Source organism: Hippocampus comes, unplaced genomic scaffold (genome assembly GCF_001891065.2).
Source record: "Hippocampus comes isolate QL1 unplaced genomic scaffold, H_comes_QL1_v1.1 scaffold339, whole genome shotgun sequence".
Classification (NCBI taxonomy): Eukaryota; Metazoa; Chordata; class Actinopteri; order Syngnathiformes; family Syngnathidae; genus Hippocampus; species Hippocampus comes.
In genome coordinates this window covers 25,241-37,627 of record NW_017806854.1, presented here as the reverse complement: position 1 = coordinate 37,627, position 12,387 = coordinate 25,241, and the positions used below count along the sequence as shown (strand labels likewise).

General features: G+C 42.8%; 1 protein-coding gene across 2 annotated transcripts; it reads right to left on the bottom strand.

Moving 5' to 3' along the window:
* Positions 1-966: 966 nt before the first annotated feature.
* On the bottom strand, positions 967-11,858 carry elp3 (elongator acetyltransferase complex subunit 3). 2 transcript variants are annotated; one of them, XM_019857976.1, is made up of 15 exons: positions 11,715-11,858; positions 11,480-11,579; positions 10,852-10,990; positions 10,651-10,721; positions 10,336-10,399; positions 9,722-9,790; positions 9,344-9,498; positions 5,877-6,038; positions 5,633-5,765; positions 2,963-3,153; positions 2,631-2,721; positions 1,967-2,032; positions 1,675-1,902; positions 1,514-1,595; positions 967-1,207 (listed from the first exon to the last, which is right to left on the bottom strand). In XM_019857976.1, exons 1-15 carry the CDS (start codon positions 11,734-11,736, stop codon positions 1,116-1,118), a joined length of 1,665 nt encoding a protein of 554 aa, XP_019713535.1. In that variant the 5' UTR covers positions 11,737-11,858; the 3' UTR covers positions 967-1,115. The 2 variants fall into 2 exon arrangements, with proteins under 2 accessions (XP_019713535.1, XP_019713536.1); XM_019857977.1 differs by having other exon boundaries at positions 2,963-3,156; positions 5,639-5,765.
* Between the last annotated feature and the right edge of the window lie 529 nt (positions 11,859-12,387).

Below are 12,387 nucleotides of genomic sequence, written 5' to 3'. Positions count from 1 at the left end.
TATGTGGCCTAAATAGTCGCATATAAATCAAAATGGCATAATTACACAACAGCGAGCAGGTCAGGACCTTCTTTGCGTCTAATGTTAATAGCCACTTGGCTCATAATGGGCTCTCTACAGTGTGATGTTTAACCTAGCTGCCCGTACTGGTCAAATGAATTCTAATTACGTGCCTGCCTTATTGACTGAAACATAGTTGAGGCAGGTATCCGATAAGGAAGAATGTCACTTGAGCCTAGAGGTAAGATCGGGCCGCCCGAGCCCGAGCCGACCCGAATACGGGTCGGCTCGGGCCTTATTGCTTCGGGTCGGGCTTGTCTCTCGCTAACTTTTTTTTTTTTTTTTTCGAGGCCGTGAATAGTTTTGGCCACGAGAGACCGTGGTTCGCAAAAAAAAAAAAAAACAGAAGTCGCCTCATCACAACACGTACTGTACTCAACTCTTGCAATGACAATTCAAAGAACTCCTTCCAGTCTCAGTCGAGTATCCACCCGTCATTGTTCGTCTTTGTCTCTCTGCTACTCTCTCTTAACTTGCCGCGCTAGATTCTTAAGGACGTACTGCTGCGGTGGTTTACGGCCCAATTTTCAAGCCGTCAAAATGACGGACGGCCTTAAATTTTGCCCGTCCACTCTTAAAAAAATCCGTCAATGATGGAAAATGGTCAGTTAATGTAACCTCTTCATAAATAGAAATATAAAAGATGTAAATGTTTATACAGTCTTGTTTAAAACTTAGATTTCATTCCAAAAGACAGGCTTCGTTAACAGAAATCACCCCTCCTCCTCCCGAGTCCTCACAAATAAAATATGAAATGTCGAGTTTGCTTCGGGCTCGGGCCTGCAAATCAAGTTAAGTGATCGGGCTCGGGCCGGGTTGGGCTTAAATATCCTCGGGCCGGTTTGGGTCGGGCTCGATTTTTAGGACCGATCTTAGCTCTACTTGAGCCGTGCGTGTTAATGCAACTAGAATGTCATTTAAGATAACCAACTTAGTCCTGGCATCACCTGGACACACATTGATGAAATACAATTAAAAAGTGGGGAAAATGATCATCGATGGCACAAACATGATTTGATGGGCTGTCATATGCCGATTAAAAACAACGTCCAAGTTCAGTTCAATCTGGGTTCGGAGAGAAGCTTAACCATATAAGGTCCTTCCAACTCATAGCCCATCTTCCTGTAGTAGTTCCTTGTTCCTACACCTGGAAAGGAAAAGAAAAACAACTCCGTTGAAAAGGCATGCGCTGCGACTAGTGAAACTCTGCGAGTAACTTATGCCAACTAAAAGGATTTCGATAAATGCTACAAGATTGCAGCAAACGATTAAGCAAATACAATTGTCTCTTTTGGCAATTCAATACAATGCAGCTATAGCTTTGGCCAGCGCCCTATAGGTGAGGTTTTCGGCAAATAACCGAGGCGAATGCAGAGCCGCAAAAATGCGGGGCTTCCCTGAAATATCAAGTGACGGGATATTAAAGAAGTCATTCGATACTTCTAAATCGAACCTGAGATGACCGCTAATTTGTAGGAGCCGTGTTCATCCGTCGCAATTCTCTCCGCTTCTTCCATCAACATCATCCCGAATCCCTAATGAACCAAGGTAAACAATTTCAGTTCAACTCCACCTAAACCACAAGAGTGTGCCATCAGTTTTTGACTTGCGCACCTGATGTTGGAACTTGCTGGGGTCCCGGCTACTTATGGGGACCACGCTGCCGTACACGTGCAGTTCGCGGACGATGGACACGCCCCCTTTCAGTTCCGCTCGGAACGACTGCGGGGAGCAGCGGCGCAGACGCAGCAGTCCTATCAGAATGTCCTGCTCGGGATCCTCATAGGAGAGGAAGGTCTCCCAGCTACCGTTGGCCACATAGTCCCTCCGCACGAGCTCCACCTGAACACAGCAGCTAGCGCTGTCGCAATCTTTCTTGGACCATCTCCAGGATGCTTTCGCCTACCTGGTACGGTCGAACTTTGTGGTGAATCTCCTGAATGCCAACTTCTCTGGTTCGAACATCTCGACACTGCACAGGAGGAAGGAAAAAAACACTTACCGTTAATTGGCTTGAGTATGAGCATTTGGGGTTGTGTGCACTTATGCAACCTGCGTACTGGACATTGTCGTCTCACTTTAATAACAACACACCCTTTTGAAAAAAAGGATATGTTGTCTCTTGAGATGCACTGTATAGCTTTCCTTTGGTAGCGGTAATAACTAATGATGCACACGCATTCTTGGTTACTGCATTCCAGTGAGACTCACTCAAAAGGAAAGTAGTCATTTTCATGGATGCACGCCGGCATGCTCTGTCGTGTGGAAGGGAATTAAAGGTAAAGTTGGCCGATGAATGTTGGAGTTTGCCAGCAGGTCCTAAGGGGAGTCTGATGATGCAGGTGTTATCAATTGGAATGAACTCGGGGAAGGTACTTCACTTCCATTCTTTGCTCCATTGATTCTGATCTATTCTCGGCGGGTTTATAAATCTGTCCTCTTCTCCTACCACAGGAGCTCAGGCAAATTCCGCAGTTAGCATCAATTTGATCTATGCTCTGAGGTCTTTGGTGATCCCGGTGAGTGTTTGCACTCCTTTTTCGTCTTTTCGTTTAATAGGGGCGTCTCACCTCAGTGCCCATATCCTTCATCCTGGCTATTGCCAACTCTCGCAGGTTTCCGTGCTCCACTCCGGAGCTCACCAATGGCATTGGGATGTCCCTAATGGGTGGAGACAGAGCAAATGATTTCAGGAAAGCAAGGCCCTGACCAGACTCTATAGAAGAAATGCAATAACTGTTGTTGGGTATCGTAGGGTATAATATCAAGCTAAATAATATAACTAAACTGAACAAATGCCGATGTTCAACTAGATATGTTGCTCCATCTTCTGATCAAACCAGTGATTGAGTTCCGTTTTTTTTTTTTTTTTAATTAATTCCCATCAACATCACAAACTTACCTCTGCACACGATAAACTCTTGTCCAGGGCGGCACCAGCGCCAGGATTCGCGCCACCAGATCGACCAGAGTGCTGGGCGTGTAGCTCTTATAGCGGCCCGTCTTCCACAGCTCATACAGGCCCGTACCCCGAATCACCAAAGTCGGGTACAGCTTTAAACCATCGGGCCTGAATGCCGGATTCTCAAAAAACTCCTGCAACAACACGCACGAGTGTTGTTGGTTGTCAACGGACAGATTCACGGCCTAAATCGTACCACGACGAACCAGAATCCTTCTTCAATCAATCCTGTAGGTAGACGCCCAGAAATTTGTTTGGCGATTTTGATGGCTGCCCGCGTCACAACAAGGTCGATACAATCAAATAATTGACTGTTACGAACTAGAGATATAAAATAAATCCTAAACTCTTTTTGTGTATAAATCTGTCCATGCTCTTGCTCAAAACAGTTTATTCCGCGTCTCTCTGCTGACTGCCACAACCTGCACTGGTAAAAGTTTGAAAAGTGTCTTGAAACTAGGTTGTTGTCACTCACTCACTCTTCCACGTTGCTGGGCACTAAACCTAATCGGAGTAGGAATGAAACCAGACTGCAATAATATTATAGTCCTACCTATAAAAATGTCTGAAGATTATTCGGGTGTGTTTTAACTCGATACAATATTATTTAGTACTCATATCACACACAGCTCTTGCTGCGTAAAGGAGAGGAACGCTGTTAAGGACGTCTCTGTCTGGACAGAGAGCATCTGTAAACGAGAGATAAGTGAGAGAGGATCGCAGGCTAGAGGGGAATTGTAATCGAATTTCACTATCAGGACAGCCACGGGAGAGGCAAGGACCATGCAGAGTTGTGCGACAGACGCTCTCTGCCTGCAGTGACTGTCATCCGGTCTGACGGCTGCCTCTCTAAGATCCCGTTCAAAACAAATTGAATACATTTGATTATTATTACGAGACAAAAATCATATCCGGGCTTCGTCTGGCTCATCACGACTGGAGGCTGCGCCAATGAGGCTAGAATTCAATTTTCAAGGAGGCTCTATTGATCCAAAATCTTTCCGCTGAAATCTCATCTGATGCTTGCGTCATTAACACAAACATTTGATTTGTTCTCGCCAATTAGATGATCAAAATAAATACGAGATTTCAAGACGACAGCACCGCGGCATGTTGGTAAGCATTAATCTTCTGCTTGCGTTGATGGTCTGGCTCTTGGTTTCGCGGAGGATGGTAACATGTGACATTCACCACGCCACCATCAATGCCCTGCCTCGTCGAGCTTATAAACCAAATCATTACAGGCCACTCTCCAACTAAATTCTGGGCTGTGGTTAACTAGTGTTAGTTATAGACTGTGTCTATTTCTTGACAACAAACCCGGACAAATAAACTGTTCTTCATCTAATTTAACTAAATTATGGATTCAAAACCCGTAGCGTCATGTCGTTCGACACAATTTACAGGTCATCCCAGTCCAAACTGTTGAACAAACCTAAGATGTTTTCCCAATGCCTGTTCATGCCAAGAACTAAATACTTCTAAAAACCTTTTTGGCTTCCCCCGGGATCCAAAATTCATTCACTTACAGCAGGGGTGTCCAAGGTTTTTCCTTTGGAGGCCGCATACAGAAAAATGGAAGGGGGAAAGGGCTTTGAACTCCAAATCGCAAACTATAAATGGCTACCTAAAATTGTTCACTTCTTCTCAGGGTCTCAAAATAATTCCGTTAGGTTCGCCCATTATACCTGCGTTATTATCTGTAGTGGAAATCCCGGTTTTTAACTTTTTCACAAAGCAGTGAGTCACACCTTTGCAGGTATAACACATTAGACACAGAGATTAAGAAAAAGAAAAATTAAAAAGTTCAAGAGACACTAAAAACCGAGAAAGTGTTGCAAGCGCCCGGTGCTGAGACACCGACTGACACATTTCCATAAGAGCCGCAGGGGCGTGTCACAATCTCACTCAGCGGTTAGTTACACGTCTCTGTTTTGCATCATTGCATTTTTTAATGACTTATTTTTTTTGTTCAAGAGAGCAAAAACCAACCAAATAAGCAGAAATTGTTCAAAGTATCAAACTGAGTTGCAGATATCCTACAGTCACGCTCCATTCGGATTCGTCACGTTCGCATTAAGGCTGCATTTCCAATCAGAGCAGCAGAGCGAGCCTGCTGCTGAGAGACATCTGACAGCCTCTTCTTTTGAGTCACCTCACAGTCGGGACTGACAGTGTTGCTATTTTGGATTCTACATGAAGGACTTCTTTGACACCGCACCACTGTGCGCAAAGTAGTAATGACGCATGGTGAGGCAGAGCCAAACGAGACGTGACGATGGCGTGAACAACAAAGCTAATGAGTTGAGGCATCACCTTAATGTCTGGGTATCAACCTGAATAAAGTCAGAACAAATCGGACGGGATGAAAAATTGTATTAGGAAAATAAGGCATCGTCGAAATCTCGTAGTTGCAAGGTGGCACAATAACTTTTTTTTTTTTTAACTCAGCATAGTAGCCCCTAACCTGTAATTGTAAGGTTGCAAGCTACCTTGACAGTAAATACTTCTTGAACTGTCCCTGTGAAGCACTCTATTTCGCAACTCTCTAACTAAAATACTACCCCTACCCCTCAGACTAATATCATAAGTAGCAAGAGCAATATAGACACTTACAATGAACTGCTCCACATCTCTCTCTATGCCGACATTGGGCAGGTCTGGCATCATGTGGGCCACCACCTTGAAGCCGGCATCTTTTGCAAGGTGGAAAGACTCACACACGGCTCGAACTGTGTGGCCCCTGTAGGAACATGTTCACACACCAAAACACACACACAAAAAAAAAAAAAAACCCACAGAAGGTCATGTCAGTCAGGCCAGTCTTTCAGACTTTTGCAGCCAGCTCACTGACCTGTTCGTATCTCTGGCCACATCTTCATACACGCTCTGGACGCCGATCTCCAGTCTTGTGCAGCCGTATCCCAGCATGTCACTCAGGTGTCGCTTGAGGCAGTAGTCGGGCCGCGTCTCGATAGTGATTCCAACACACTTGGTGTTACTGCGCTCAGAGTACCTGTGGTGTTTTGTGTGTGTGTATATATGTACATATATATAGATAGATATTTTTATATTTAAATCAACATAACCTAGTTTGACAGAGACAACATTATTGGGGTAATTTAGCAACATCAATTTACATGGTGAGAGCGCTCGCAAGGCTCATTACTCGCAGAGTTAACATTAACCTCGCATTAAGGACATGCAGATGCAATAAAATTAATATAGCAAATTAAAAAAAATGTGATTGCAAAGCAAATATTAAATGAGATATTAATGAGTATTTGCGTTTTGTCAAATGCAATCTAAAGACATGATTTAGAAAGTTTTGATTGTAAATGGACGCATACTATCAGTATCGGCACTTTGATTTGGCTTGTATGGATGACAGTATATGTACTGTGAAAGGTGCCCCTCGTAGTTAAAACAGTAAGCCAAGAAAGCATCATCAGCTAACTCAACATTTTTCAGCACATTGTTTTGGTTTAACTGCCCTTGACTTTAGTGGTTATGATGGTTGTAATTGCTCTCATTCCAGACCACAGTAGGAGGGGGAGAAAAAAAAAGCTCGAATAAATCCAATACTGCTGTTTAAGTCACTTGTATTGAATTCATTATTAACGAATACTGAAGACAAATTTTCCTTGTATGTGGTTGGTATCCAGCCCTCACGTCATTTAAAATGAGAACAGGATTGAACAAATATTTTTGCTGGACACTTCATAAATACATTTTTATTTTTTTGTAATCATAGAGAGCTCTTGTAAAAGGGGAGGTTGTGGTGGCTAGTCAATCCACAGCACCAAAACCCAAAGTTCTTTGCTGCTATCCTCTCATCCCCTAATTTGTTGAAAATGAAAGTTACACAAACTGTTCTTACCTTTTTTTTCGAATCAAAGTTGACAGTCGGCAAGTTGTGTACTTTCAGGTATGTGTGGACAAATAAAACTTTCCACAATGAATAGAACAGGTCAACAAATGTCTACTTGTTTTTAGCAGTTGTGAAACTCTTATGATTTTTCAGCTCAACAATGAGTCTACCTTTAGTACATCTTAAAACATGATCGAAAACTCACCCAATTTTGCAAGCGTGTCTATCCTCAAGTTTTATGTACACTCACAGTTATGCCTGTGGACAATTTAGAGCCTTCAGTGAACAGAAGTACGTGTGTTTTTAAAACTTGTAAGTCAGTGTATCTGGGGAAAACCCCCACGACATGCAAGCTACACACAGGCCCCCCCAAACTGCGAGATAGACATGTTCACCACAACGCCACAATGCTGCCTGCTTGAAGCTGTCCACACTGTAACTGTGCTATTCATCATTGTGATTATATTCCAAAATAAACCAAACTATTTCCACGGCTGTGCATGTAAAATGAAACTGGAAGTTATGAATTTGGTCACCGTTTCCTGGAGAAGCCTTTCTGGCAGATTTTGAAGTGTATCTGGGAATTTTTGTGAGGTCAGACATGTTGGAGCTGACAGAATCTGCCTCGTCTGGAGGAGCTTCATTTCAAGTAGGTGAACAGAAATATCTCATTGCTTTCATTTTGCAATGACCATTCGCTCCCTTCATGCCAGCTCACATTTCTTCTGATTCTGCAGGCGCCAGTCGTAAATACCCATCTTTTACAGTCTGCTGGTTGATCTACACCAATTATGGGAGTTTGTGCTGCCGAGAGGACAATCGGATTGTGCAAAATGAATCAATAAAAAAAAAAAGTCTATTATCTTGGGTGATGATCTCAACGCATCTCACTGATGTGAAAAGATTTGGAACAGCGTGGCCGTGGTGAGAGGTGAGTGTCACATGGGCACACACACACACGCTATAAACACAAACATACAGCACGCCACCACCTTGCCATTGAAACGCCATAGCAATTACTGCAATCAAAGCATCTTAACAAGGCCTGTTGATAGCTGATAAGCGGTTTTTTTTTTTTTTAAACACACACACTGCAAACACATACTTATGCTGGGAAAATGACGCACAACCAAACTGCTCTCCTTGGTCTTATCAGTCTTTAGGGAAGTAAACAAACATAGTCCTGTGAAAAAGCTATTATTTGGTCCAAATCATTTGATGTCGTCAGCTCCTGAACAAATTGGTAATTCTACTTTGACTTTGAATCTTCTCCAAGTCATCTGAAAAGTTGCTCCTCATCCATTCTGAGCAGGAGTGGGCACAATTTCATTCATAGCTCAGCACCTCAGTAAAGCGAGAAATCAATGGAAGCAGACCCAAAACACTCCCAGATATGGCCCTTTTTCTCTTGGACTTTGGATCAGACGTCTCGTGGACACTGCTGGCACGGGTGCATTAAAGCTTCATCTAATTCAATGGGTTCTGTTATGGTGAGTTAGTGTCAAAGACCAAGGGGTCAGTTTGAATGTATTGTGTGGTCAGAGTACAAGTTCAGGGAACAATTTGTTCAAGAACAACAATGGCTAACAAGCTAGTCCTCAAAAGCTCCATTTGCATCGATACACTTTGCCCCACCCCGCCACCCCAGCAGAGGTCGTGGGTTCGATCCCAGCTCCGGCCTTCCTGTATGAAGTTTGAATGTTCTCCTCGGGCCTGCGTGGGTTTTCTCCGGGTGCTCTGGTTTCCTCCCACATTCCAAAAACATGCATGGCAGGCTGATTGAACACTCACAATTGTCCCTAGGTGTGTGTGTGAGCGCGTATGGTTGTTTGTTTCTGTGTGCACTGCGATTGGCCGGCAACCGTTTCAGGGTGTCCCCCTCCTACTGCCCGACGACGGCTGGGATAGGCTCCAGCACCCCCCACCGCGACCATTGTGAGAATAAGGCGGATCGGAAAATGGATAGATGGATGGACATTTCTCCCCCTTCTTGGATTAGATTTTTGCCTCTGCTATGTCAAGAAGTGATAAGATAGTGAAACAGCTCCCTCTAGTGTACAATGCAATGGAGCATTACATTCACTCGCTGCTGTATTTTGTTTTCATTTGCTGCTGTATTATTCTTAACTTTTGTTAAAGAGTTTAGGGGGTAACTATCATATTGCTTAGAAGAAAAAAAATCACTACATTGTCTACTTGTGAGATTGACAAGCCGCCAGTCCAGGGAGTAGTAGTTGTAGCTCATCAGTGACACAAATCAGTGACAAGCAGAAAATCTATCTATGTATGGATGGGATTGTTGATTTACCAATGGTGATGTGGTGAATATGCATCGGGAAAATTATTGCACCTGTCTGGTAACATGCTGCAAACTGTACGATTTACATTCTTATCTCTTTTACAAAGTCAATTTATTGTCACGTCAGTTCAATTGATAAGCTTTTGGGTACCTTACAGCCTCGGCCACATCGTTTGAAGTGTGTCCAGACAAAGCATCGTGCAGATTCCGAATGAAGTAATCCCTGTACTCTTCAGACAGAGCCATGAAGGTCCCGCCCATCACAATGAACTCCACCTTATCCACACTGTGACCCAGCTGCTTGAGCTGCAGATCACACCAAATACATAGATGTTGATACCGATGGTTGTGTTCGTTGAATTGGAAACAGATCAATAAGCTTAATTCGAAGGAAAGTTGCCAGGCAAGTTGATGTAGTTTTGCGCTGATGCTGTGCATCGTGCGATAATAAAGTTATGGCACGCGTGTCTATTTACATGCTGTCATTGGCCAGTGGTATCAACTGCCACGCTGAAAGCATACGACTGACCTGCTCCACACGATGTCTGGTCTGAAGGTAGGGATCGTATCGCGCTCGAATGGCTCTCATTGAGGTGGGCTATGACAATGAAAAAAAAAAAAAAAAAAACAATAGAGCAATTTAAAATATGTCTAGGTTTTCTCGAGACTAGTCCTTTTAATGACTTTTTCCCATTTATTATTATTTTTTAACCCGTTCCCTTTCAGAAAGAGCAAATGGCAAAGTCACACACCCCCAGAAAGTAACTTTCATCAACTTGGGTAATGTTGCAATTATCGTTTGCAAAACATGTGATTTTTGGAAAAAAAATAGCTTGGCTGAGCTCTGTAAGTTTCTGCACATCCTCACAGACAGGTCTAAATTGAGCTATGATGGACAGATCCTCCCACCCCCTCCAGGCCATCCTGACAGCACCGGGCAGCTCCTTCAGCCAGAGACTGATACACCCGTGCTGCAAGAAGGAGAGGTACCGCCGCTCTTTCCTGCCGACTGCTATCAGGCACTTCTGTGCATACGCACGAATGATAAATGAGTCCCATGGTCTTCAGCAGTTTAAGTACGTAAAATAAATGGTTGAGGCCACTGCTGTATAAGAGGAAATATGCGAGTCTGAAAAACTTTACCTCATAACCGGTGTAAGACTGTGTGGAGTATTCAAAGTCTGAGTCCGGCCCACCAGGGCAGTACCTACAAACATGAGCATGACAGAACATGATGTACCTACGCCTGTGTTCTTAGAAACACATAATGGGTATTTTGAAGTAATTATAACCAATTCTGTACACAATAGTATCATTGACAGCAAAAAATGTAATTGCCCCTTTTCTTTTTATTTTTCTTGATATTTGTGTTAAGACCCAAAAAATTGCACAGACAATTCAAGTTGAACTTGTTTGTGGAGGTCAGAATAATTACATTTGAGGGCAGCTGGCACTTACACGCAAATATTGCCTGTGAAGCTAATGTGTGGACATCTATGTGGTTTGCACATCACAGCGACAACTGCAATCTGTAACAAGAGACGGGGAAAAAAAAGACCACCATTTTTCTACATATCATGAGGAATAAAATTTTACACGTGATATAGTAATGTGAGGGCACTGTCACCAATGTTTATTACGTTTCAGAGAGCTACTTACCCCACTGGCAGTGCGGATCGGTTTGGCCTTTAGTTTGGGTACCAAAGCACGGCGGTATTGTGGAGGAACAGCGGCTATAATATCCACCAATCGAGGCTGAGCCTCCAGGCCATATTTAGCGGAGGTCTTTGTTTTCAGTCTATTAGAAAATAATTGAGAAGTGTGAATACAGTAGCTGCAATGGGAAACAACTGGGGTTATTTGTTGGAAGTGTATTTTAACATTACATTAGTTGAGAATTAATGATCATTGGCTACCTGGCATTTTTCCAATACTAATGTCCACTGACATGCAGCCTTACTCTACTTGGCCATTTAATTCAGTCGTTACAAAGGTAATAAAGCTTTGATTAACTCTCTCAGAGAAGTATCAATCTAACAAAGGGTTTGTTTGTGGTTGTAGTTTGCAGTGGCATAGAACCGTACTATATTATATGAACGGCCTTTTCTAATGCTTTGATGACCTAATTTTATCCAATAGAAAATACAATCGGATCTCTTCTCTGCACTGTGTGCGCCGTACTTCCATTTGTCATTACAGCGCAAGGATTGTATATAGTTTACTGCATAACGTCTTTGCCCAGACATCAAAATACAATATGTGAAGTGTCTCAGTGTGTGTTCCATACTTGTTGAGGTTGATGTCTTTTCCCTCTTCGTGTGCTTCAACCAGCTGTTTGATGACATCGGCGATTGTCATCATCATCAGTTCAGCTCGACTGAGGTCACCTGTCATAAAGAAATATGTAGTTATGAAAATGTACAAACTACTTACAAATTGAGAGGAACAACTACACAAGAGAAATTACTTTCGTTAGCATTAGCAATGAGCTCCGGGAGCCTGTCACTTTGACGAAAACTTACTCTTTTTCTTTGGCTTCCCCATTCCTCCGTATTCCTCCGTCGGCTAAATTCAACCGTGATAAAGAACTTTACCGACGCACAGCGACCACGCTTGTCGGCAAAAATAGTAAACAACGTGTTGTTGCATCAGAACACGGCTTATCGTTAAATAGTTGGGCATGTCGTAAAACGGCGTAAAAGGAATTGCGCATTAAAACCAATATGCGCATTTTGCACTACAAGCTAAACAGGTTTACTACATGTGATTACATTAAAAAATGCCTCTGATGGCAGTGTGAGTTGTTTTTCATCGTGTATTTATGGGAAAAAAATGGATCCTTTAGAAAAGCCGCGACTACAATGTGAGTAGTTTTTCATCGTATTCATGCAAAAAGTAAAATAAAGACATTTTGTGGATCCTCTTTAGAGCTGCAAAAGCTATCCACGCATTCATTTCTGCTGTACATTCACACAAGCGCGCGCGCACACACACACACACGCATACTGATTAGCAAACTATGGCAAATTAAAAGCAAATACAAATATATACAGACCTACATGTACAACAAACTGTACAATGTGGTATGATTACATATTTGCATACAGATAAATACAGTATGTCATGTGTATGTCATTTAATGTAGCGTAAATCTAAAAGTAAATTTCACAAACACGCACGCAATAAAACACTCAT

Bases quoted from the DNA above. Each gene is read 5' to 3' on its own strand.
- elp3 (XM_019857976.1), bottom strand. From the start codon at position 11,736: ATGGGGAAGCCAAAGAAAAAGA. The intron at 10,400-10,650 runs GTAAGTGCCAGC...TCATGTTTGTAG, and splicing joins TTCACAGGCAATATTTGCGT to GTACTGCCCTGGTGGGCCGG. The intron at 2,033-2,630 runs GTGAGACGCCCC...CCTCCTGTGCAG, and splicing joins TGAAGGATATGGGCACTGAG to TGTCGAGATGTTCGAACCAG.